The sequence below is a fragment of the Sardina pilchardus genome, chromosome 2 (genome assembly GCF_963854185.1).
Source record: "Sardina pilchardus chromosome 2, fSarPil1.1, whole genome shotgun sequence".
Lineage (NCBI taxonomy): Eukaryota > Metazoa > Chordata > Actinopteri > Clupeiformes > Clupeidae > Sardina > Sardina pilchardus.
Window position 1 is genome coordinate 22322380 of NC_084995.1, and position 27744 is coordinate 22350123.

A 27744-nucleotide genomic window follows, 5' to 3' on the forward strand; every position below is an offset into this window, starting at 1 on the left:
TCAGATCTGTCACTTTATTCAAATAAATTGTTGATGCACAAACTGTAGTAGTGACAATAATTTCAGTTCCTATGTGATACATAAAAGGCTCCTCAAGGTCAAACCACAGCCAAATTAGCAATTAGATGACATGTTCTGCATGTCTTTGCACTGCATTTAAAATGTATTAAATCTATATAGGTTTCCCATATGAAACAGAAATAGCACAAAGTCCATTTGTCAAACTAGCCAGCTTTTGAGGTAAATTATGCAGACATATTACAAACACCTTGATTAAGAACTGAAGTGTTTTAAAATATGAACAGTTTGTATCATACAGAAACCATTGAAATGCTGGTCTATTAAAACTGACCAAGGTAATATTTGCAAATGTATGAAACATTTACTAAGTGAAGTAAACAAATCTCTTCTACACCTCACAAGGTATGTACTTAAATGCTTTAAAATAAGGCCCACAACATGTTTACATACAGCATATGTTCTGTAAGGTAAGACAAACTTGTAAGGATATTTTACACATAAAATGTTGCACAACTCTCCCTTTCAACAGTAACAAAACAACAATATTTCATTCATGCTCTCTTCACAAGAGACTTTGGGCTACTTGTGTAATCTTCAAACATTCACCTCTTCACAGATCTAGCCTTCCTCTGTGCTGCCAGTTGGATGGTCAGGTATTCATTGGTGAAGAAAGCACTGTTATTCAAAAGGCAGGACAATTACAATTTTTCCTATTCATAACCCATATTAGTCAGTCATAGCTGCAAATTAATGATGGCCACCACATAATGTGACAAAGTCATGTAAGAAGCTCACACTGCAAGACAGACAAGCTTATAACTAACACTCCCTCATAATAAGAGGCCAAAACTTATATCTTATATGAACTGGAATATGGTGCCTTAAATCAGTGCAATTTCCTAGCATGAAATACTCTTACTGGCTAATTCCTACAGGTGCATATATTTTAAACAGTCAGAATGCACATAGTTCTCTTAACATTTCCTAAATTTTCACTACGATGCCTCTAGTTAGCATTGAACATTTCTCATTCCAGACAGCAGGTCTTTGGTATGTTCATTCAGACTTATGAGACTGCTGTGACACTAGACTAATGTGATTTATTTTGTGTGCTCAGTATTACTGTGTGCAACAGAACCCTACTAAATGGAAACTTAGTGTTCATTTGACCACCTCTACAACTGGTTATTGTATAGTTTGTTTCTTTACCTAACCTGAATGTCATGCATTTTTTCTCATTTCATTCATCTACAAGTGCTGCTGCCAAGTTAACTCTTGTACCAGATGTGCTCCAAAATACTGCTGCAAATACATTAGTTTGCCATTCTCTGTGCTTCAGTATAGTATATACATTTGTCCATGTACATACTACATGCGTACAGTTTATCTCAGTTTGATGTAACCAAAAGTGATCACATTATCAGTTCATACTATATTAGCCACATTACCACATACCATGTTGTCTTTAATCAATGTGCTTTTACCATTCACTCATCACTACAATGTATCAAAAATATAAAATTCTTCTTCAAAATATGAATAAGAGTAGTCAGGTACCAAACAGCTGTTGTGTAGTAGCTACAGCAATGCATTTGGCGAATGTGAACCAAAGGTGCCCATAGTTACCCCACCATTACTGCATTTAACCTATTGTTTTTTTCTTTCATGATTAAGATAAATGTATTGCCAGGGGTTGTTTAGGGCAAAATTAAACCAGCGCTTATAAAGACAGCGTAGAAATACTGTTAAGTAATCTAGTAATATGTCAGGCCCATCATGTGCTGAAAAGTTCACTCACAGTCACAGGCTGTTATTTTTCAGGAGCCCTTTTGTCCATAGTGTGGCTCAGGTACTTTGTCTTCTAATCTTTCTGTGGCCTTCATTTGGAACTTCTCATTATTCTCCCTGTTTTGTCACGTTAGTCCCAAGCTAGACCACGAACCACTCCTTTCTGACACTACTTGTCAATAAGTTTGACCAGACTCTGTCTCAGGTCGTTCAGATCAAATATCTTGACGTCCAGGATTTCGACCACCCTCTGTACCTCACTCTCGATGCGGTCCCTCTCCTCCAAGGAGTTGGCCAAGGACTGCTCAGCACTCTGCACTCGGCGCTCTAGCTCCACATTGCGTATTTCGAGTTCCTGGGGGGGGGGTGCAGAGAGAGAGAGAGAGAGAGAGGGGATGACTTGCGGTCGAGACTTCTCTTCACTTGCAATATGCACATATGTTAACATGTTGACACTTTTCTAACTATTTCAAACTGGTCATAGATACATTCTTTTCAATGGTCATGAGTTGCCTATGCAAGGCACGATTTGAAGGAGAAGTCTACCGGGAACCAAATCGATGTACAATTTCATTGCAGAACTTTCCTCCTTTTGCATCCATGGACAGCAGTTTCCAGTACAGAAATCAGTGATGGACTAGTACAGATTTTAACTTCACAAAATGTCAGTAAATAAAATAATTGTTTAATGCACTGACTGCACAGACATTCCTTATTATACCTGTTCTTTACAATTAAGGTAAAAATACTACTAGTTTTGCCTGCAGGGTCCCCCTCCATACTAGCATAGAAGTGTAATGTTTTTTTGAGTCAGTGGCTTCAAGACACAAAACACTTTCACGTAGTGAGACTGCCCTCAAGGCTGCACTATATGCCAGTTTGTTATTCACTATTTCATTGCATATCCCGGTCTTACTTCTAAAAATAATGTTGATTTGGCCCCCATCGAAAATGTACACTCATTACCATACAAAAACCCCTTTAACATTTCTTAGCCTATATCCCCTAGTCTATTTTCCATTTCCTTGAAGCTGCAATATTTTGTCACTAGACAATAACAAAGAAATATATAACAAAAGCCTCTTGACTCCAGAGCATGTGGGTTCTGAAATGGTGAAACTCCCCAGTGGATGTGAAATGTCAAAGATGAAATCTCATGATTTCTCATGATGCACTCTCTTCTAGTGTGTGGGCTGTCAAGCCAGTGATGCATTTTTTATATTTGGCTTTCAAGCAGTGTACACTGGGAGCACAAAGGTATTTTCCAGAGATTCCCTGCCACTTAGATGATCTCCCTCTCTCAAAGCACTGTAATGATACGTTTTTGACTGCTTCTGACACCAGGGCTCGTTTTGGCCAGTGCACTCCAATACACAAACCCCACGCACAGGGCGCCCCCGCCAGCTTGCTTCTGGACCTGAATGCCGGTGGTCCCAGAAAAAAAAAATTTAGTCTTCATGCTGTCGCCTGGACCCCTTTGTGTGAATTTCTACTATTTCCTATTAGAGGGCTTAGAGCAAGGATATGGAGTGGGATAGCTGTCAGAATAGTCGTGTCCATAGATTTGATCCACATGCGTATTTGTCTGTAGTCGTGCATAAAATACATATTTGTGAGTTCTCAAATGAGTCCAGTCGTGCATAAAATATATTGTGTGTATTTTATCCATCAGAATACGGATGGGAAAAAAATACGAATTAAAAAATTACAAGTACGAAACCAAACTTTACAGGTAGGCTTTCATTTATGAGTAGGCCTACGACTTCGCACAAGTGACTGAACTGTCAAAATACGTCATCGCCGCATTCAGAGACATTACTTGTTGAGAAAAGAAACATAGATCGAGATCAAGACTGCGCATGCGCTGAAGATAACGCCATCTGGGGGCAGCGGTGCCGCAGCCATGATCGCACTGTCAGTGCTAACGTTTGTGATAGCTACCTGTGGAGTTGAACAAATCGTCTTTTTTTTGGCTTACGATGTCGGGAAGAACCTGTTGTGTGTTCGGCTGTTACAACAGCAGTGGGGAGATAGAGATATGGAACAAAAATGTATAAGTTCACCGTTATTACCGTGTTGACACCATAAGCACTAGCTAATAGCACTGCAGCTTCCCAGCGAGCTGAAGAACAAGCTGTTCGTCAGAAGTGGAGTGGATTGTGAACATCAACTTTCAGAACAAACATGTCACGGTAAGTTTTGTTCAACAGTATTAATCTTAAATCTTGCCAGTTGCCACAATGACTAGCACGCTGTTGTATAGTCTTCTATGGCGAAACATCAGCTAACTTTAACGCTATCTGTGTTGGTGTGTCAAGACATGGCACCAAATATTTGACGTAGAAGCAAAACTTAGTATATGCTAGGAATTTAGGAGTCGCCAGAATACTTATCTCCATCAACTAAATGGCACTATCGAAAAATTATTCGCTTGAACTATCTACCGCTCTGCGGTAGGGCAGCCATGGTGGCCATCTAATCAACATGGTTACATTACAAACAGAAAACGTATGATGGAGGTCGGGGGCAGGCGACACTATGCTAGTTGCTAGCAAGATTGCTTTCCCTCTTTGGTAACGTTAACCATGAAATAATCAACTGTTTGGAAAGATCTTGGTGTGTTTTACTCCGATTCAGTATTATAATAAACAGTTTTTGGGTAGCACTCACATTTAAAACTCTCACTTGGATATTTGATGTAGATGTTGTGCAAAATGTTCATGATTGTTTTTGGGTTAAATTTGTTGTTGTGCTGAGTTATAGTCTACATGTAAGTAATTTCCTTTTCTCTTTTGTTGTATTTTATCAGGGGTCATTGTCATCTGGAAGAGCACCTCCCAAAAGAAGATGTCCTCAGCCTTTACAAGAGGACACATCATGTGCTTGGAATTTGTGCACAATGGAATAAAGAACAGTTGTTGATGTATTAATTACAGTTTATTTGAACTTGATAAAGTCACTTCATTTAATTTCTACAATACGTATCACATACAAATTGTTGTTATATTACTATTACAAAATGACAATGCAAATGATAAGACCATATTACATTACATTTGGCTGAGGCTTTTTAGCCAACGCGACTTACAACATGTTAGAAACATTTAAAGCTTTTAAGAGCAATTCTAACGACAATTTAAGTGCATCAATGAGTGTAGTAGGTAGTACAGTAAGTGCATCGATGAGTGCAAATGTCTGTGGTAGTGCTATCAAAGGAGATGTTCTCTGAAGACCTGGGTTTTCAGACATTTTTGAAGATGGCGAGGGATGTCCCTGCTCTAGTAGGAACAGGTAGTGGGTTCCACCAACGAGGGACGACAGATGAGAAAGGTTTGGATTGGCCATATGTACAAAAAGGTTCAAACATGCCCAGCCCAGCTACTAATATTTAGACAGGATATCAACCGTAATGACTCAAATTTAAAGTAATGATTCAAATATAAATATAATTCTCTGTGCGGATATAAGGGCCAAAAAGGTACACTAAAAAGTAGCCTTTCAAAAGGTAGGCACAGATTAATCAATAAATCCCTGTGTGGAAGTATGTGTAAAAAAGACACTAAACAGTAGTTAATCAAAAGGTAAGAATAGATTAATTGAATAAATCCCTGTGTGGAATATGGGTAAAAAGATACACTAAACAGTAGTGATTCAAAAGGTAAGTATAGATTTATCAACGGATCCCAGTGTGGAAGTATGGACGAAGCCTCATTAGAAAAAGCAAGGGACAGCTAACTTGATGGTCCTTAGTTGTGAGTGAAAAACCATAATTGTAATGTTATACTGTACTAAGTAACAAGGCTTTGTAAAGAAACTTATTTCATTTAATAAACTCGGTCAGCATACAAGTGTAGCATGACTTTTCATTTTCTCCTTTACTGATGTTCGTATCACACACATTGTAGTTACCAGGTAGCTACTGTATACCAGAACAGCAGCCCTCTGGTTGGGGGTAAATCTCATTACACATTCACTTATCATTACAATAATGGCGTACAAAAGTTGCCAAAAGCTGTCCATGCCCAAGCCTGTGTACATTTTGAGTCTTTGCCATCCAAAGCATAGGCCTACACTGATCAGTTTGTCACAGTATTTCGTTGCCTTAAAACTGTAGTTGTGGTCTGCAGTATTCTGCAGACATTCACCTCTACATCATAGATTTTGAGGGCCACCCAAAAAAAATGGGTGCAAAAGGTATCAGTACAATCTTTAAGTGCAGGCCCCTTGCCAGACACACGGGCCCATAGCCTAGACCACAACATATGCTATTATGGTTGTTACACATGTGAATATAATATACCAGTATGGGTTTCTCAATGTAATTTACTGGTGTTGTAGACAGATACAACTCACATCCAATACAATATAGCTATTTACAGAATCATAGATGTTCTGTAGGCTATCTATCGATCCATATATTTAGGTCTATCTATCTCATGCATCAGTTAGGAGCCATAGCCAGTGAAAAATACATTATAAGAATTTTAATGTGTCACAATTGTTTTGATATTGACAATCAGTCAAGAATATTTCTTGATTTGATTTGGGATCCTTGTTTTCTAACCAAAAAACTAAACAAGTGGAAGAGCAATAGCCTAGTTAATTATTTTGGGGCACTAGCCTGCAGTGGTTCTCAAACTTTTTCTTTCATTCCCCACTTTGATCAGGGGGCTTTCTCGAGCCCCACTGTCCATCATCAATCATCATTCTAAGACAGTATTTCCCCACTGCTGTTGTAACAGCCGAACCGGTTCTTCCAGACACCGTAAGCAATTGGGTTGCCAACTCTGAGAAAATAAAATACGGAACAAAGATACCGCGGGGGGCGAGGGTCATTGGGGGCCACCTACACGTACCTCCACCCCACATCAAATTATCATTATGGTTATCATTATCACAATTATTATTATTATGCTATATTGTTAGACATGCACTTCACTTCGAAGCAGTCAATATTTGAAGTGCTAAAAGTGCTTAAAGTGCTATGCATGTGTGGACATGTCCTATGCACATCAGAGGCCTGCTTTAATAATGTAAGATATATTTACAATAATTCATTGCTTTTGCATGGTTGCATGAGAAATACTTCTGAAAACAACAGAGCAATTATATGGGTGCTATTGTTTTGGGATGTTTCCCTCATACAAGCATCATAGGCCTACTCTGGTAGGCAAATGGAGGAAAAAAATGATATGCTTTATAATGAAATTTCATTTGAATGCCTGAATGTAAAGATCCAGGAAATACCAACTTTTGTCTATGGTAAACGGCCGAGCAATCACTTATCTGGAGATCTTTAAATGAAAGACTAAAGCTACAATCTTTTGACCATTATATACAAATTTGACTAAACAATAGTCAATGCTAAACAATGTATTGTACAGTCTCTGCTCTGTTTCCATGGAAGTTGCAAGAATCCACGTTGTTAAATGTCGTTACATAGCCTAATTAAATAGTCTTCCAGGTTGAAACTGAGCCTTGCCAACAACGTTATTGTGTAGTTTCAGTTTCTGTCGCGCAAACGCACAACCGCATGCATTCAATGAACGCTCATACCACCACTTATTTGTATGACTCTGTTTAATCACATCAAACTAGCCAGCATTTCCTCTAATTGCAGAAACTTTGTTTTCCTTTCTGTCGGGCCGCGGTTGCTTGATCCACATCTTATTGCGCAGCTAATTATCAGGTACCGCTGCCCCCAGATGGCGTTGTATTCAGCGCATGCGCAGTCATGATCTCGATCTATGTTTCTTTTCTCAACAAGTAATGCCTCTGAATGCGGCGATGACGTATTTTGACAGTTCAGTCACTTGTGCGAAGTCGTACTCATAAATGAAAGCCTACCTGTAAAATTTGATTTCGTACTTGTAATTTTTGAATTCATATTTTTTTCCCATCCGTATTCTGATGGATAAAATACACACAATATATTTTATGCACGACTGGACTCACTCGAGAATTCACAAATATTTATTTTATGCACAACTACAGGCAAATACGCACGAGTATCAAATCTATGGACACGAATATTCTGACAGCTATCCCACTCCATACAAGGACATTTCCTGTCCCTGATGTTAGGCTATCAGACATTTTTGAAGATCTAATATTATATAGGCTAGGCAAATTGCCATTTTCAAATCTTGCCATACGCCTGAATTCAGGCACAGTGTGTTTAACACTTAACCTTGATATCTAATGTGCTTTAATTTAAACTTTAAAAGGTACTCTTAAGCGATGTTGGGTAACGTCACTTCTGTTGACGTTCAAACAAAACAGAGAGATCGCTCCCCCCTCCGCTCCCCCCCCTCCCTCCCTCCCATGACACTCGCCCGAACTCGCATCTCACCACAGATTGGCTGGAATAGTTTGATATGTTTCAGCTAAGAAACCTTGTAATATCACTTAGAGCATCTTTGAGGCTGTTGGACAGAAAAAGCCTGTAGTATTGTGCCACCGGCCATGAATCAATTTGTAAAGGCAATGTCGTTTTTAAAGGAACATTATTAACTGTTCTTCTATAATGTTCTAACCAGTCTCCATTTAGAGGAGAGACCTTGGAACAGAAATAAAAATATATTGTTTTTGCTTAGAATGAGCTGAAATAAAAAAAAAAAACATTCAGTTTTCGGTCCTTGATTTAAACACACCAAAAGGCCATCGTTTGTGACATATGGATCGGTGCGTGTCAGATATCACATCTCCGATGAGTGAATTACGTCAGTGTTTATTTAAGTGCAGCTGAGAGCTTACCTGTATTCTGTGAATGGCCTCTTCTCGCTCCTGTTCCATGTCATGGAAATTAGATTTCTTGGCTTGCAGTATGCGTATTTCCTAAACAAACAAAACATGTATGAGTATGCCCTCTAAGCCCTCGGCATGGCTCACACCTACAAGTTTCCAAACTCTTTACAGTGAATGTCTTTTGACAGCTTATAGCCTACAGTGGGTATAGTAAGTATTCACACCCATGCTAAAGTTGACTAAAAAGAGGAATATAAAATCATCTTTTGAGAATTGATTGTAATGCCTTAATTAAAAAAAATGAGTAAAAATCAAACCGCTAAGGACACTAATTTTCTTTGTGATTGAAGAATGTATCGTAAATAGATGCTCATTGAGCTCAATGCAAATCAAACAGGCTAATAGGCTAACTGGAAAAAGCACCATGCCAATCTCTAGCTATGGTGAAGGGTATGTGATGATGTGGGGCGATTTTAATTCCAAAGGCCAAGGGAACTTTATCAGGATGCATAATATCCTGGATCCATGAAATAGCTGGCCTTTAAAAATAAAAACATATAAAAAATCCTCCTGCTCCTATGGGAATTTAACATAGGGGTCAATTACTTATGCTCCCTGTATTTAAGGAAGAACATTTATCTATTTATGATACATTCTTCAATCACAAAGAAAATTAGTGTCCTTAGCGGTTTGATATTTACTCATTTTTTGAATTAAGGCATTTCAATCAATTCTCAAAAGATTATTTTATATTCCTCTTTTTAGTCAACTTTAGCATGGGTGTGAATACTTACTATACCCACATACACTGTATGTGCACTATTTTAAATAAATGTAAAATATTCACATGCAGGTAGAGTGTAGACTTCAGTGAGCATCTGCAAGTCCAGATTTGTGTATGTAGAACACCAGTGCCTTCACGCTCTCGGTTTCCTTACCTCATCTTTGGCTTTGAGCAAAGCCTCCAATTCCTCGAGTGACTGAGTCAGCTCATCCTTCAGCATGTCGCTGGGTCCGTGCCCCCCATGGGCCTCCAGGTCTGCCACCTGAACATGATCAAATCAATCCACATGGTAAACAAAATGGTGGAGCGGGCCTCTAAAAGTAAACAAACCAATACATGTGGCAAACAGAATGGCCAAAATATGTACGAATCAATGCAGCAAACAAAACTGTAAAACGTTATACACATCAATACATATGGCAAACAAAACGGCACACCGCAGTGCCTCACATTAGCTTCCATCTTTTTCCCTAAACTATGCAAGGCCATGTGTAGTGGCTGCACAAAATAAGGAGGGAAGGATTTTTGGTGAGCACACGTTTTGGTACAACTGAAGCACTCCCCCGGGGTGCTTGTTAACAGCGATGTCAACACACTGGAAACTTGTTTGCCGACTTCAAGTAAGCCAGTGCACAGAGCATAGAAAGGCCAGAGTGCCAGCTTTGACAGTACATAACTGAAACTTGTTGATCTGAGAATTAGGCCATGTCCCTTTGGACAGCATGTATGCTCATTGATACCAGCAATAGATCATGCTTTCCACGCACTTCTATAAGAGGAAAGATCCTTTATGGGCATGAAACAACAGAACACATGAAAGCAAGACTTTGATCTAATGTTATATTTTTAAACCATTTTGGTCGGTCAGTTTTCAAAAAATGCTTACGTTGTGTTTCGCATCAAACATGAGCGAATGTAAAATAATTTACACAATTCACTACGTAGATCAAAGCATTTTTCCCACTGGGTTACAGAGACTGATATTCTGCCTAACTATATTCAGACATCACCGCTGTACATTGTAAGGCTAACATTAAGGTTAATTGAATCTATTTTATGTTTTCAACTAAGGTCATGTAATTTTGCAACACAGAATTTGCCACTTCTGTCCAGCAAACCACAGCCCTGCTCCAACATTTGCAGTAAACCAACATGGCTCTTCAGGTGTAGGGGATGCACACCTCAATGCTGCATTGTGAATACAAACTCTAACAAAACGGACGTTAAGATCACCTCTTACAGGTCTGCCTGACAGAGAGCCTGGAGAGAGAGAGAGGTAGGCGATTATTTTTAACCGTGTAGAGTACAAAAACTACTCCCGAAATGAGGAGCTGCCAGGTCCCTCTGGTGATTTTTCATTTCTCCTAACTAGGGCATTGAAAGTAGGATATTGCTGTCCTACAAACCCCCCTGCCCATCCCCCCCAACCCAACACCATCTCCACCTCTCACTCTCTTCTTCTCTTTCTCTCACGCCCGCATACTATCTCTCTCTCTATTTAGCCCCCCGAGAGACATGAACCATTTTCAACCACCTGGTAGCCTTCCGCAGAGAGAGAGAGAGCAAGAGTGAAAGAAAACTGTCGAGTAAGAAGAGGGGTGTCCTTCCACCTCCAGATTCTTCTGAAGACACCAACGCTCAGAGTACCCCCAGAAAAAAATCCAGCTGGGTGTATAGTTTAGGACACCTACATGTCTCGAGACACAACAAAATGCATCTGGTGGTCCCTACGAACGCAACAATTGCATTCCATGTTTATCAGCTACCGTCCACTTTGAGTCCGGTGTTTGTGTGAACCCATATGAAGTGCTTGTGCAAAGATCAGCACTCCAGAATAAAAGAGGCTCTTATCCATCTGACCCTTCTTCACATTGCCACAAAAGAAACTGTCTTCTCCACCTGAGCGATCTAACGTCTTTAACACCTTCTCCATCAGAGCAACACAGCACTTTTCCCTGTTCATTCCGTTACACTTTTTGTTATCCATTTCATAATCGCTGGATGTAGTTTGCAAAGAGAACTGCAGTAGTGTTTCAGAGTTCCAGAGCAGAGGAACAGTGAAGCTCACTCCTGACCCTTGTGAGAGATGGGGATGATAGTGTTGGGATAGGGATGAGGTGTGTTGGCCACCTCTTGGACTCTGTCAACAATGTACAGTATAGAAGCGTCTCCAGAATTAAAAACGATGGTGGTAGTGGTGGTGGGGGTGCTATTTGGGTGGCTGATATCACCTGCTCCACTGGGGGATAAAAAAAATGCAGCACTGCAGAGCCTTTACAGTTTGGCTTGGCCATCAGAAACACTTAATTATCCATTTGGGACCTTTAGATAACCTTCAGAGGTTTCAGGGAAAATGAAAGGATCTGAGGTTAGTCATCCGTTCCCTAATCACACTCTATCTTACTCTGGCAGAACAGCAAGCCCAGCCTTCAAAGGCATAAATTATTCTTTTTACAACAGCAGCGTTAAATTATCACATTAGACAGTGGATTCAGTAAAACAGCATTTTTTAAAAGATTGTCACTGTTTGGTGTCTACTTGTGAGAAGTAGAGCTTTTAAGAGGGGGCACTTAAATATTCTGATGTGAGTAATGTGTGTTTAAAATGCTCCATAATTCTAGCTATAAAAGAGAAGCTGTATCTCTTTTTTTACACATACACACACAGTCTGGAAGGGTTGCAGAGTAGCAGTGCCTACCATCATCCATTATAACCTACCACTGATGTTTCGGTCATACTCTGAATTTCCTTAGAGTGGCTGAATTTTCCCCAATTTTAAACGGGGGTTAGATACCTCCCTCCTGCCCTAGTTCTTTGGAAACTTTGGCTGATGGGTGGAGTTGAGGTTGGGGTTGGAGAGGAGGTGTAGAGAAAGAGGCATCTGTCTCTATTCTCCATTTGAGCTTCCTGAATAGAGCTGATTTGCAGGAGAGCATTTCAGTAATCAGCTGAGCTCACCCTTATAAGAGGCAGAGACAGACGAGCCCCATCTCAACAAGGCCTGCCCCTCCATCAGGCTGAGAGGGCATGCCGGGAATGATGCTGTTGTCTCTTTGGGTGAAGGAGACGCACTTTCACCCAACAGCACCTGACTTTGCTGCTGACAGATCCAGTGTGGATGAGTCCTAAGTGAGCTAGCAGGTCCAGGATGTGGAGGTCCAGTAAGTTATTTTGGCAGAGGGCCCAGCCTAATGATGTAAAATGACCTAGACTTGATTTGACCTTGATGTTGACGTTGCAGTTCAACACAAAATTAATGAGGCCCAACCCACCGCAACATCATGTCTGCTAAATTATCAAGCTCATGTTCACTCCCATTTTGCCTGAATTGAAGACGATTTTCTTATATGCACACAAAGGCTCATTTCAGTTTTGTTTAAAAATAAAAATAAAAATCATGTTAAATCCATGTCAGTGAGCACTTCAACTTTGCCTGGTGGCATTGCAAAATACGCTGATTAAAAAGCACAATTACTGCTCAGAAAAGCAACTCTAATGTGCAATTTTATTACACAACACAATGTCCTTCAAATTTTGGGAAGCATGCGATTGGTATACTGACTGCAGGAATGTACAACAGAGTAACACAGTACTCCTGTAGGCCTATTAGTGACCACTTCATCTTCACCGTCACGGTGAAGATGAAGTGGTCACTAATAGGCCTATTGATTTTACCGAATATCTGAACACAATTTGAGTGAGCTGAACCTATTAAATACACAAAGTCCTGGATATTTTACTTAAATTTGTGAGAGATTAAATGGAGTTTTATAGTGTAGTATAAATGGAGTATAATAGTGTTGCACTTAAGGTTTTTGCTCAAATGTGTACAAACATGCCAATACTTGGGCCCTCTCACCTGTTCTCGCAGTCTCTCCGTCTCGTCCTGGTAGGCGACGAGCTGCCTCTTCCACTGTTCCACGTTAGCATTAGCCTCATGGAGCGCGGCCACCAGCTTAGAATTGCTGTCCTGCAGCGTGAACAACTCCGCCTCCAGATTCATCTCACAGATTGACCTGAGTACATCAACAAAACCCAAGCATTTCAAAACAAGTGAACACTATAAGCACTTCAGTACACTTGAGCCAAAAGACAGAATCTGCTGACTCAAAACTTTTTCTACCCACTTTACCTTGACCTTGAAGAAGATGAAATATAAAGACTTAAGAAACAACAACTGCCAACTTAAGAGAGTCTGATTCTATTTACACTAGGCTACTTAATTATGGGAAAGCAGGGGTTATTGACTTGTCAAGTTGATTGTTACCTGGGGCAAGGACATGTGTCACCTTCGCTTTCACAAACATGCTTCAATGTATCCTATTCTAAAGGAGATTTGAAGATGTAGACAATTCGAAAAGCTCTTAGCACCAAATATTTCCGGGTGATTTCATTTGGATAGGAACTTTCCGAAGCAAAAAAGTTTTTCCGAACGCAGCCTTAAACTGATTTTAAGCACAGCACTTACTTCTCTGAAATTGTTTTATTCGTTTATGATAATAGTTCACAGCATATCACTTCACAATTGAACTATTTTGTTCTCACCAGTAAGAGAAATAGACTATTAGTTTGATGACATAGGGGAAGACATTACATGGCCTCATCAATCATGAATGTGCTCTGCAGTGAGTATTGATTTCTGTAGTTATTATTGCATACATGCTCATTTGAATTTGGTCTCACTTTATTCATAATTGATGGTGTATGACCAACAATGACTGGATATTTGAAATTAATTACGTTTTGTGATTCTGTTTAATGCATTCGTTTATAGACTTTATGTATGGTTCTGGTTCTCAATATATTCTGCTGTAAGCAATTTGCCTGATCCAATGGCCTTAAAATGTTCCATATCTGTGACTATACAAAGCCTGTGCAGACAGCACAAGAGAGGGGTACAAGAGACCTTTCACATGAACTACCATTTCACAAATTTCAGAGGAAAGAACAGTCAAGTGGCTCACCATGACAACTACGGTGATGAAAAGGAAAAGGAAAAAAGGGTAAAAAAAGGAAAAGAAAGAGAGAGAGAGAGAGAAAAAAATCAGCGTCTGTGTAATGACGGCCTCTTAATGCAGACAAAGGGAAGTCTGCTGGTCAGGGCTACTGGCTGTGGCAGGTGCAGTCAGGAGTTTGCCACCTGCTATGAGGGTCGCATACAGCATTTATGTACGTGACTCAGACCGCCTAATGACCCCTAATTTCCCCACACACGGGCACACACTTCCTGGATGGACAAGGCTGAATGGGCGGTGAATAATGGCAGGGTGTGTAACCATGACGACAGTGGCAGTGTTTTTTTTTTAGGTTGAATGAGAACTCTATAACATTCTAAACCTGACATTTGTAAAATTAGATTGCTATTTGGCGAAAGATTTCCCTGTTATGAAACGGACTCAGATGTATAATGAAACACATGACATTAATTACTCAAATATAAAGAAAAGATGTATTAATACATTTCAATGTGATCTCATCAGGTTTTTGGAAGTTATAAGAGCTGTGGGAAACGGTAAAACAGTTGATCAGCCAGGCTACACTGAATATGCAACTGAAACATAACAGTTGCTGATGGTACGCTGCAACAATATGCTTCCACTATAAATCAATGAAATTGACTCCACCGGACGTGGGATTAGCGTGTATGTGTTTTGGATTTTTGCACCTCACACATGCTCCGAATGTCCAAAATAGCCCTGCCATTACAGCAGTCATCAGGGAGAGACAGTTACCCTTCAGACAACATCTTCTTGATGCGCTCCTTCTCGGAGTTGAGAGTAATGTCTGCGCTCTGGCTGCGGAAGAGCTTGTCTTCAGGGCCGTTGGCACACATCACTGGAGGAGACTGCAGCTCATCAGACAAGTCCTGCAAGACCAACCAGGAGACACCAACTTCACAAAATGCTTTAACATTTACTCGCACATACAGTGCCTATAGAAAGTCATCATACCCTTTTGAAATAGTTACTTTTTTTGTCTTACAGCCTGAAATCAAAACCCATTTTAAAAAAAAATCTTTTCCAGTTTTATTAACAAATTTAGCTGTACAACATCAAAATAATGAAAAAAAAGTAAACAGTTCTGAAAATTAATAAAAAATGAAAAACTAGAATAACAGGGTTGGAAAAGTCATCATACCCCTGACTTAATACTTTGTAAAGCTTCCTTTTGCTTTCATTACAGCCATCAATCTGTTTGGTTATGTCTCTATTATAGCTTTGCACACCTAGATAGGGGAATATTTGCCCAATTTTCCATACAGAAATGTTAAAATGTAGTCAAATTCTGTAGGGAATGGCGATGGTATGCTCTCTTCAAGTCAATCCACATATTTTCAATAGTATTTAAGTCAGGGCTCTGACTTTGCCACTCAAGGATATTCACCATCCTATCCTTAAGCCACTGCTTTGTTCTTTTGGCAGTATGTTTAGGATTATTGTCGTGTTGGAAGGCGAATGACCTCCCCATCCTCAGCTGTCTAGGAGAGGGACGCAGGTTTTCCTTAAGAATGTAGGTGTACTTGGCAGCATCCATTTTCCCTTCTATCCTGACCAATTGCCCAGTTCCCGCTGAAAAGAAACATCCCCACAACATAATGTTGCCCCCACCATGCTTCACACTAGGTATGGTGTGTTTTGTGTGGTGTACTGTGTTGGTTTTCGCCAAACATTGCGCTTGGAGTTCAGTGCAAAAACACATCTGGAATATTCTGCTACCATGTGGAAAAAGCTTATATGGTCAGATGAGACTAAGATCGAACTTTTTGGAGACTAAGATTGAAGTTTTTGGACTGAGCTCCAGGCGCTAACCAAACACAGTATACACACCCAAACACACCCAAAACACACCATACCTACTTTGAAGCATGGTGGGGGCAACATTATGTTTTGGGGATGTTTCTCTTCAGCGGGGACTGGGCAATTGGTCAGGATAGAAGGGAAAATGGATGCTGCCAAGTACACCAAAATTCTTGAGGAAAACCTGCGTCCCTCTCCTAAACAGCTGAGGATGGGGAGGTCATTCGCCTTCCAACACGACAAAAATCCTAAACATACTGCCAAAAGAACAAAGCAGTGGCTTAAGGATAGGATGGTGAATATCCTTGAGTGGCAAAGTCAGAGCCCTGACTTAAATCCTATAGAAAATATGTGGATTGACTTGAAGAGAGCAGTCCATCGCCATTCCCTACAGAATTTGACTAAATTTTAACATTTCTGCACGGAAAATTGGGCAAATATTCCCCTATCTAGGTGTGCAAAGCTATAATAGAGACATATCCAAACAGATTGATGGCTGTAATGAAAGCAAAAGGAAGCTTTATAAAGTATTAAGTCAGGGGTATGATGACTTTTCCAACCCTGTTATTCTAGTATTTCATTTTTTATTAATTTTCAGAACTGTTTACTTTTTTTTCATTGTTTTGATGTTGTACAGCTACATTTGTAAATAAAACTGGAAAAGATTTTTTTTTTAATGGGTTTTGATTTCAGGCTGTAAGACAAAAAAAGTAACTATTTCAAAAGGGTATGATAACTTTCTATAGGCACTGTATGCACAAACTTTGGAGAACCACATCAGAGGCAATACAGAACATCAGAACACCTTTGTTGATGACTATAAGTGCACAGACCGCTACTTTTGTTCACAAACAGCAATATAACTAGACTTCCGAAAGAATGTACCTCTGAGTATGTACCCCACCTACCAAAAGAAAATTAAGATTTCAGCTAGCGGAACCAGGGAGGAGGTGGGAGAAGTTTGTAAGAGACTGAACTGAACACACCTTCAGCACTCTGTTCTTTTCTGGTAGATGCCCTTCAGTAGGTGCCCTGTTTTTATAATTCACTCTACAAAATAACTCCCTATTATGCCATTCAGTGGTTTTGATTATAACGTGATTTGGTTTTACATTGCACTCTCCTGCATCTCCATGTCACATTTCATGATGCTGAAAAACGCACACACATTCTGAGTGCATCTCTTGCCATCAGGCCGTCCTCTGATGGGAGTGACCTGCTTTCGCCGTTCTCTCTGCTCTGCTCTGCTCCCCTCCACCACCGCTGCCACCCCCTCCACCACTGCCAGCACTGCCCCTACCATCACCCCCCCCCCACACACACACAGCCGCGACAGCAGCCAATGATGCAGGAGAAGCCTCCTCACCCCGGGAGGTGAATCACGCTCAGACACAAAAGGTGTCTGCTCGGTGCGATAATGCAACAGTTCTCACATTCCTCTTCTTGGCTGGCGGCTCCCGCCGCACCATGCTATGCTACGCCACAGGGCTGTCTCCAGCATCTATTCCTCTACATCAGAAGCTCAGGAAGTCATCAGGGGTAGAAAATGCAATGCTTTCTCTGACCCGCTTATTGACTCGTTGGAGTATGCTCCAATGTCAGCAGTAAAACCATGCCTCGTGAACCATGGTGAAATGTGTAATCATCAAAAGGTTCTCTGTGTTTACTAAATTTAAATGAAAGAAAACTTATTTGGACATGCTTTACAACATGCATATGGCGTTACATGCTAGAGCACACACTAGTTGTAAAGGCTTTCTAAAAGGTTTTAGCCTCTCGTCATTATTACCAAGACAACCTTTAAGGCTTACCTGTGAGAACTGGAACAATCCCAGAATTCCATGTTGTAGCAAGGAGGTAAAGGCAAGGGAAACATTCATAGATGTCAGCCTTACAGCTATCAAAACGACTCATATTTTGTCTAAAGATGTGAACGTCAATACATTTCTTAGGTTTGACTCATGGCGTGTTTTGTTTTGTCATGTGAGCAGCACATGTCCTGTCCTGCCCTGTCTGTCCTGTCAGGACACACAGTGGATTTGTGTGATAAAGGTGGGGAGAAGGACGAATGAAGTGCCAGAGTTATTCTGGCCATTTCTGAGGTGGAAAAAAGGCCCTTCCTCTATGAAGAGGCAAATATACACCTGATGCGTTGCTACGCTCAGTAAGATGACCTGATAAAAAAAAAAAAAAAGAAGCATCATCTGCAGAGCTCCACTGGCACAGGGAGGTGCCAAGACGAGTGCCACGCTTGTGGCCGCAGCGCGAGATAATTTTACCCGCGCCCTAGTTCTCCGCCTGCTTCCCTGAGAGACGAATGACCCAGCTCGTCTTTCTCACTTCCTGCGCCGGTCTTACCCCCCGCCCCCCCCCTCCTCCTCTGCGGCTCCGTCAACACCCACAGAAGAGGACTATGGGTTCACAGATTTTACGCTCACTTTGTTTGAGCATAGGAAGTCATTCTTTTGATCCCTCAAATGTAAAAAGGCCTGAAAACTGTAGAGTGTCTCTCTCTCTTTTAATGATGCTGTTGACATTGCTTTTATCTGGCAAACGATGACAGTTTTCTAAAACGGCGACATTGAGGGAGCAACGGGAAGAAGACTCACACAGACTATGAATGCTAGCTTGACTGTCGGCAATTTTCTATGATCCTTCAAGGATCCCATTGGTGTCTACTCCAACAGCAGTCATCATTATCATCACTGTCATCATCACCACGGGTCTTCTTACCTGTGGGGCAGCAATGCTCAGGCCAGGGTTGTTCATTTCCATCTTTTCCTGGGACTTTTCTCTTGCCATGCGGGCAGCATCCTTCACCTCATTAAAGCGCTCGCAAAACTGTAACAGCAAAAAGCCATGGACAGATCTAAGTTAATCATTTCAGCCAAAGGCCATTCATGTTTGTTCGTTGGGCCATCTATGAAACCAAACCGAGTGTGAAACAACTTCTAAGAGGTCGAGGTAATAACTCCTACAACAGCTGCTGGGGGTGGGGGATAATGTGGGTAGCACGGTCATTCCTTAACGCAGTGTTTTTATTTGATGTCATCCTGAGCAGATCTAACACTGTGCATGGCTAATCTGAAATAATAAACTAAGACTTTTATCCATTCGAAATGTATTTACCAATAAAGACATTTTGAGACAGGCATCCCTTTCACTCATTTTGTATGTGAAAAGCCTCCCTTTACAGGACAACAGGATTCAGCCAAATATTGTTAGGTTCTCTGGCTGCACCTGACCAATCATTCTGTTCATATTAAGGGCAAAAAAATGCTCAATGCACAACATCGGCTCCAATTTCAATGCTCTCATTTTCACCAATCTTACTCCATTCCCAGGATATGATTTTCTATAGTCAGTGCCATGGTGGGGGTTAGCTAAGACTGCTAACATCGCACAACAGCAGCTTCTATGGGTCTACTGGTTGCCAGTCACTCCAGCTGTGCGGTCTCCCTTCCTCCTCTCTAGGAACACAGTACGCAATTGATGTGGGGCCTCATCCCAGTAATCTTCCTACTGCCCAATCCATTATGTGGTCAGATACCTAAGTGCCCTGGCAGCAAGAAAGTCAGAGGCAGCAGCTGGGATGTCCAGAGGATTGCTCAAGGGTTCTGAGCTAAGGATTTTCTGCCCGTTTCTGATTTTCCATGTTTGCTCTTTTACATGGTTGTGGGATCAAGTTACTCTTGTTATATTTATTTCAGGTAAGATTTAGAAATTGGTACATTTACACGAGAATATTGCTAAACTGGTTTGTGGGATGTACATGATGATTTAAAAGGATTATTTTTTTCTGAGAAATATGACGGCACTGAGCAGTTTCACTACCAAATAATTCCAAATTCCAATACCAAATCCATGACATTTAGAGACAAATGTCTGCAATCAAAAAGCTGTAAAATGAAGATGAGAACTACATGGCATGGCAGGCCCACCTGATGAAGCTGCTGCTCGGTGGCGAAGCCCAGGCCGTAGACGGTGTTGGCCCGGCTGTCCGCCCACTGTCCAAACTTCTGGGAGGTTTTGGTGAAGGTCATGTTGGGTGAGATGGTGCTGTTGATAATCGCCTGTTAAACAAACAAGAAAGATACAAGACTGAGGACTTCCAATCTTCCGAACGTTAGCGAAATGACTGACATTTTGATTCAGATCAGACACTGGGAATACATTTCAAGACAAGAGTATGGAAAAAATTGTGGAACAATGGAAAACATATGTTTCAAAAAACAAGTGGTTAGATTTCACAGTGGGTTACCACAGAAAATATACAAACTGATCTGATGACTAGTCAGTTCACTTCCATTCTGCCGCAAACTGGAAATCCAAAGTCTACTATGAAATTCACACAAAAGGCACATGGGTGGAGATCTGAGATTACAGCTGTGTGCACCCTTTCACCTTAGATATGGCAACAGAGTGATGAAATGTAATTTACTTTTAAATCGTAGGAGGGCAACACCAGCTTAGGGAGACAATCATTTCCCCCCTTCTTGCAACAAATGATTACCCCAGACCAGCCAATGGACGAGTGACACCACCTCCCTTACTACCCCACTGCCACACATGCAGTTCAATCTGCATCTGGATAAAGAAGAGCATTTCTGAGAGGTCGTTCTGTCTTCACTAACAATTCACTAACACCTTCACTAATGATTGTATTAACTCAATTGCAGACAACAACTGTATTTCGTGACCTTTCTTACAGACTAGATCTCTGGGCCGTGTTTGTTGGGGGTTTTCTGCCGGTCGCAAGGTCGCTGTGGATGTAGAAATGTGGGTCAGACCAGAGGTGGTAGATGTAGCTGAGAGGCTCCCCTGTCTGATGGTAATCCACATGAAGCTTAGGCTTAAGGGCAAACACACACTGAGCACAAATCTATTCCCTTTATCACTCGTTTGGCTTGTTCGATTTATCCTCGTCTCCTGCAGCTGCATTCAGCAACTCGATAAATGTACAATTTGAATGTCAACTACTGAAAGGGTTTCGACGTAACAAAATCAATAGGCATAACCACTTACATAGTGATTGGTCAAATGTATTTCATTTTTGATACAAGGATGTCTGTAATGTGTGAGACAAGAGACAATGCTGCGGATTTGTGCCAGGAAAATCTACCCTACAGTCTCTGGGTCATCAATATTAACACTATGCCCATTAACATCCGGAAGTGGACTGACCAAGGCCTTTGAGAGGGATGTTTTCCATCCCTGACTCTAGTAGTGGACAGCACTAATGAGTGGACTGCCAGTGCCTTTTTTCTCCACCACAGCCGTAATGAGCACTGTAGGAGGATAGAAATAGACTGGCCACACCCTTTCATCAGAGACCCAGGAGAGGCTGCTCATTTACAAACTCATGAAAGATTTAGCTAGAGTTACGTCACAAACACCACCATCCCCACCTCAAAGCCAACTTCAAACTGATCAGCAGTGGTCTCATTGGATCCATGTCAGATTGGATGCTAACCCTTATCTTTCTGACTACACTTGATTCATTCCTTCTGGGTTTATGTGATACGGCAAGTGTTTTTTCTTTTCGCATTTATGTAGCGCTTTCCCCACACAAATCGCTTTACAATGTCATGCCTCACATTCATCCACTCACACACACATTCACACACTGGCTGCCATAGAAGGAGCCAACCTGCACACATTGCTGCATTCACCACCCAAAACTGTTATCAATGAATTTCTTATGGCAGGATTTATCTAACGGATCATTCTAGGGAGAACCCACTCATCAGCGTATGGGGACTGATCTGCACCTGCGGTGGCGCAGGTTTGGGAGAGCGCTCAGATGGGTGTGTCTGGTGCCAGGCCAGGTCAGCGTGGTGTGTCTGGTGCCAGGCCAGGTCAGCGTGCTCACCTTGGTTCCGCCCACACTGATGATGCGGTACACATTCCGGTTGGCGTCGTAAAAAAAGGAAACGGTAACGGCATGCTTGCTGGCAGGGATCCAGTTGCGCTTGGTGGCCGGATCGATCTGGAACACATGGGCTCTCGCGCTGAAGATCGGCTGCTCCCTGAAAGTGAGACGTTTACAACCCATCAAATACAGACAGAGGCAAAGAGACAGACATATGTGTGGAACGTAGCGGACAGAGAAATACAAGATATTAAAGACAGGAGAGAAAGAGGGGCACAGAGGCAGAGGAGAGAGGAGAGACATGAGAAGTGGGACATGACTCTCTTCTGTGTTATGTAATCGGTCCCCTTGGTGCCTGCCTGGGCCTCATGGCCTTTGGCTACATGAGCCTGCCTCTAAGCTTATGACAGGGTAACTCGAACCGCACACATGATTTAAAAGTCTGGAGAGCTCCGCTACGCCATGCAAACTGTGTCCTCTGGACGGATCTTCCTCTGTTGACCTCTCTGTTGTTAGGTTGTGAAACTGGCCACTTCCCACTCAACACTTGAGTCACAGATATGGACAACAAGTGTGAAAGCAATTTTTTTTTTCCCTAGTCAGAAAGCTGTATATGGTGAGATAAACATTCCATAGCCTCACAACATCAAGACATGTTTTGCAATACATCTCTCACAAAAGTCAAGTGTTACATCATTCAAATAGTTATAGAATCGTTCCAGAATTCAGGCACTGCTTAACGTGGTAATGGAGTTCGGCCCACTCTGACAAACAGTTGACTCAGTATAAACCATACGTTCACTTCCTGTTTTTGCCCATGTAACCACGGACTATCCGTATCCTAGATACGGCGGTAAATATTTGAACTGTGGCCGCAGGCTTGAGTGTGCTTTGGCTGACGCTCGTTGGAAAATCTAGAAAAAGCTGGTGAAAATCTGAATGGCTGACATGACGCGAGGGAGTGGCGAAGCGGCCGCACAGTGAATATAAGGTCACGGTGCCAACCTGGCAGACATACGGGGATAACCCACCGCAGTCGTCAGACCACACAAACAGAATCGGCTACTAAACGAGAGGACGCAGTGAAGTAAGAGGGATTATGAGAACTGGAGCAGGGCAGAGAGAGCGAACGCCACCGGCGATGCCCCTGAAAATCTGTTTATACCGAGCTTCAGAAGGCACATCAGCTTTGACACGTTAGGGTTTCCGATAATTAAACACACACTGTTTGCGTTGAGTAAACACAAACGAGACTGCAAGCTGTGAGCATCCTGTCTCATAATATTAGGAGGAACGAGATCAAAGGAACAATAAAAACAGCTTTGCTCCATCTCTTCTGCGTGCCAGCAATAACTTGGGCCATCTTGGGAATTCCTGGGAGCATTCAGCACGCATTTGAATTCCAAACACGAAAAAACGACTAAATTGGCATTTCCGGAGAAAAAAAAAGACCCTTTCATCCATCTGGCCACAGGGCCAAACAAATTCTCACCTCATCTCCGCCCCCCATCTCCCATCACTTTGCTGTAAATCCGTCTTCAGGACCACGGCCATATAATCTCACACGCTCTCTCTCCCCCCCCCCGCCCTCTCCCTGTCGTCTAAATCTGCTCCATTTCCACCTTCAGCGTCGAGGCATTGTGGTCGTCGTGGCAATCGTCTGAGTCGCCTCCCATGCCGCGCTGTCCCGTGCTATGCTACGCTGTCCGGTGTGGCGGTCAGCAGTTAAAGCGGCGGCGTAATTCTCCTTCTCAGTCGCTCCGTAATCCCCTCTGCGCTCGTCTCCCGAACCCCCCCGCCGCTTAGCCAGCTTTTGGCGGACAGCTCCCGCCGCCACTGATCGGGCCGAGGAGATTAGGGCCTGGGTGGGAGCCGAGAGCCATGTGCTGGGATGAGGGGGTGCAGGGGTGGACTGTTGGGGGGGGGGGAGATAGTAGGGGGTAGTGGCGGATGGGATCACCTTCCCTCGGCCCAGGCCACTGGGCGCCATGACAACACCTGATCTCCTCTGTCGCCCAGGACACACAGCCAGCAAACCAACTCTGCAGGGTTTCCCCAAGAGGGCCAGAGGTGTGCCAGTGGCTGTATGTGTGTCTGTATTTGTGTGTGTGTGCACATATGAGGCTTTGCCATTGTAGACAAGAAGCCCTGAAATGTCTTAGCGTGTGTGTGTGTGTGTGTGTGTGTGTGTGTGTGTGTGTGTGTGTGTGTGTGTGTGTGTGTGTGTTTGTTTGTTTGTGTGTTCTGTTGTTGTTTAAGTAGATCTGCTCCCATTCTTTTGGCCTAAGACGACTGGCTGGATCTTAGACAGAGGCTTTCATGTCCACAACATGTCTATTGTGCTTTGATGCAGTGACCACTCTAGGGAGCAGTCTTCTGGCCTCAGTCAAATGATAAACACACCACATCTTCCAGCATGTCCAATTTCACAAACGCCAAGAAATCCATCATGGGGAAAAAAAGCAAGAAACAGCTTCATAAATATATAATATTTTCTTAGACATTGTGCGGCATAGCTTCAACTTATTTCTGAAACACATCTGACCCAGTTTGCTTCGAAGTCAATTGCCCTGGCCGAGGAGGGACCAGGAGCTAGGTAGACAGCCTTCCTGTGGGAATCTGCAACGAGGTGAATGTGAACATGTGGGCGTGACCCCCCCTTGAAAAATGCCCTGCATGCCGATCCCGCCCAGCCAGGTTTGGGACAACTCCATGACCCACCGTTTCAATGGGCCCTATTGAAGCCCTGCATATAAACCCACTCAGTAGAGGTTTATGATGTCTACATCCACGTTCTATCAAACCCTTAGAGTTTTACTGAAGCTTCTGGAATATCACTAGGATATACCGTACTTCAAGAAGTTCAGGACGCAGTTAATGTTGCATGAACCTCACAGGTGTTTTTGGATGATTCTCTGCTTTAGGGCAATCGATAATCACTAAATCACTAAATGTCTTTGGTGGTGTACAGAACTGATTGACAGGCTCTCTTTCCGCTAACCATAACACAATAACGAAACAGGTCTTAAAGTATTCATTAGTCACTGTCAAACACAACCACACAAATCTCAAGGCGAATTTGAGACCGGGTTGGTGAAATAACTTTCAAAAATACTGACCATTTTGGTACCAACGCATAGAAAGATAAGTCTCAGCAGGTAAAGCGATACGTATCCTTCAGTGCCACCAATTGTGTTCAAATCGATGTCTGTCAGTGGCAATCAGACACACTCCTCTAGAGACTGTGACACCTCACGTGCATTGTTTCTGGTGCTCATGTGAGGAGATAAATAATTAGATGCTGTGGCTTGATGCACCAGAGAGAGCCACAGCTGGGCTGCCAACACTTATTAAGGCATGAGACACATTATGTGCCAGCTCACCTCTGCACTGCATTACACCACCACAGAGAGAGAGAGACAGAGAGACAGAGGACAGTGTGAGAGAGAAGGAGATGGAGAATGACAGATAAAGGCCAGCGAGACTGTTAGGTAGGTTTCAGAGAGAGAGAGTTGCTTTTGCTTTTGATAACTGAGCAGAGCACTTTGAAAAAGGACACTTTTCTGCAGTGCATTATCCCACTGGAACTAGGATGGTCCCATCCTATGACCTAACAAGCAACTAATGGTCAGCCAGCCAGCCCCCCCCCCCCCCCCCCCCCCCCACACACACACACACACACACACACACTCCCTTTAGTCTAAGCCATGACAAAGCGTAAAGGAGGTGGTGCCGAACTGCTCAGAGTGAAGTCGGTGAATTGAGGTCCCCCATCTGGGCTAACTCAGCAGCTGACCTTGAGATGGGACTGAGCTGACCCAAATCAGGCCCAGATCCAACCCAGAGTCCCTGACTAGCTAGGCACCCCCAGGACGGAGAGGCCTATCCCAGAGATGTCAAGTAGATCTTCAAACAACATTGTATCTACGACAGAGGGTCGCTCAGGGAAAAAAGAGAAATTAGGAAACAACATTGCCAATATCAGCGCAACAAGAATGCAGAAGTGGAAGAAGAGAAACAAATTATGTTGGTTCTTTTGTTGGAGTCCATGAGGCGTACTTTCCCCCCCACTTAGATTCAAGGTCATCATCTCTGCACAACACAATATACTTTACAAAAAGCAAATCTAAACCTGATAGGACTTGTCGAACAGAAAAGCCCATTATTCTGCCATGGAATAATTCTGCAACAGTCTTGCCATTGAGACTAAATTGGTGTATTTGTCCTTAAGCAGTCATTCCTCAGAGCATTGCCACTGCATTCAGTTGACGTGCATATAGGCCTACTAGTTTCAAACAGAATTGCAGTGAATGGATGGAGGCAAAAAATAATACCTACAAAAAAATAAGACATGTGGAAATAGAAACGACATAAATCAATGGCCTGGTCTTAATTACCCAGCCCAGAACATAAATCCATAAAGTGTAAATCCATAAAAGGCACTCAGATGTTGAATGACTGAAAGTAAAAAATACTACAGACAGAAGTACAGAATACAAGAATAACGTCGTATCCTACCTTTCTCTATGTAGTGGAAACATGCTTACAGGATCGAAGTGGGACCTTTTCTGGAGCACAAGATAGGAAGAGTCAGTGAGAGCAACTTCACAGCACAGTAATTACAGTTTGAGATATACACATAGCCTACACATGCATTCGTAATTTTGTCTTGCAGACACAAACAGGACTAGGCGAATTTAGGTTAATACCACGATCCCAAATTAGTGTCATTTTGTGTCTCGATCGAAAACTCCATGAGTTATAACCATATAATAGGCTATCTTGAGCCTAACAAACCTAACCTGAATGCTGCGCGAATCGTAAATTATTGTGATGCATTTCACTCAAATGAGACCATGCCGCAAGAGAGCATAGTATTTCAAGAACGAAGCGTGCTCCACTCAACGCGTGCATTTAAAAGTGAGAGCAGTTACAGAAGTTACAGTAACCCAACTCTGACATGTCAACCTTAACGACATTAAACAGCAACTGAAGACAGCATTGGCTACAATTAAGCCGCGTTTCTTAATCGAGAAGAAACAAAATGACACAAGCTGTGCCTTTGTAACCCAATGGCTAGACAATCAAACATTGCGTCAAATGTCAAGCGGCATTACACTTATTGAATGCAATTCTTTCCATCATAATGAGGTAGCCTAACGATGCCATGAATTCGTTAACGTGAAGACAACTCACCCCATGTCGTTGTGAATATCAACAGGACCTTCTCCTTGCTCAAAGTATTAACTCTGGTGTAGCGGGCTATACAATTCCTCCTGTTCTTGTCCGGATACGGATGCTTTCCAATTATCGGGATTCTCTCTGCAAAGGGCAAGATTTGGCTTTACCCAACAACAGCGAAAATGGACATTTGCTCTGAAGATAGAGCTGAAGCCACACTGTCCACTAGCCTACAACATCAATTATTTTATGCAAGTAAACGCAGAACTGTGCTCTTAACACGTCCTGAGGTTTGATGTGGGTTCATCCTGTGCAGACTTCTCTTCTTCGTTTTTTCTTTCTTTCACTGCACTTCGATAACCTTGCAGGGCAATGCACGTTTGTGGACGGGCCAGGTATTTCCCCCGATACTGCAATGCTGTCCAAGAGTGCCGTCAACTTCTAGCTTTGCTGCGTTGCTGAAGTTAAATAGCGGAGCAGAGGTTACTTTTGATATTCGTTTGATTTGATGCCTCTGACGAGGAAAGCCACAAGCGGCACACTGTTGTGCCAAT

At 42.3% G+C, this 27744-nt stretch overlaps 1 protein-coding gene and 1 long non-coding RNA gene across 2 annotated transcripts; one reads left to right on the forward strand and one right to left on the reverse strand.

The window, feature by feature from the left end:
- On the reverse strand, positions 1-27717 carry LOC134066849 (homer protein homolog 3-like). The gene is made up of 10 exons (XM_062522032.1): positions 27206-27717; positions 26528-26577; positions 22010-22166; positions 20079-20210; positions 18871-18978; positions 15073-15206; positions 13200-13356; positions 9495-9602; positions 8566-8646; positions 1-2164 (listed from the first exon to the last, which is right to left on the reverse strand). The coding sequence occupies exons 2-10, from the start codon at positions 26548-26550 to the stop codon at positions 1979-1981; spliced, it is 1086 nt and encodes a 361-aa protein (XP_062378016.1). The 5' UTR covers positions 26551-26577; positions 27206-27717; the 3' UTR covers positions 1-1978.
- Positions 3601-4755, forward strand: LOC134066865 (uncharacterized). Its single transcript, XR_009936472.1, has 2 exons — positions 3601-4001; positions 4619-4755. It is a non-coding gene; the product is annotated as an uncharacterized LOC134066865 (long non-coding RNA).
- Positions 27718-27744: the final 27 nt, after the last annotated feature.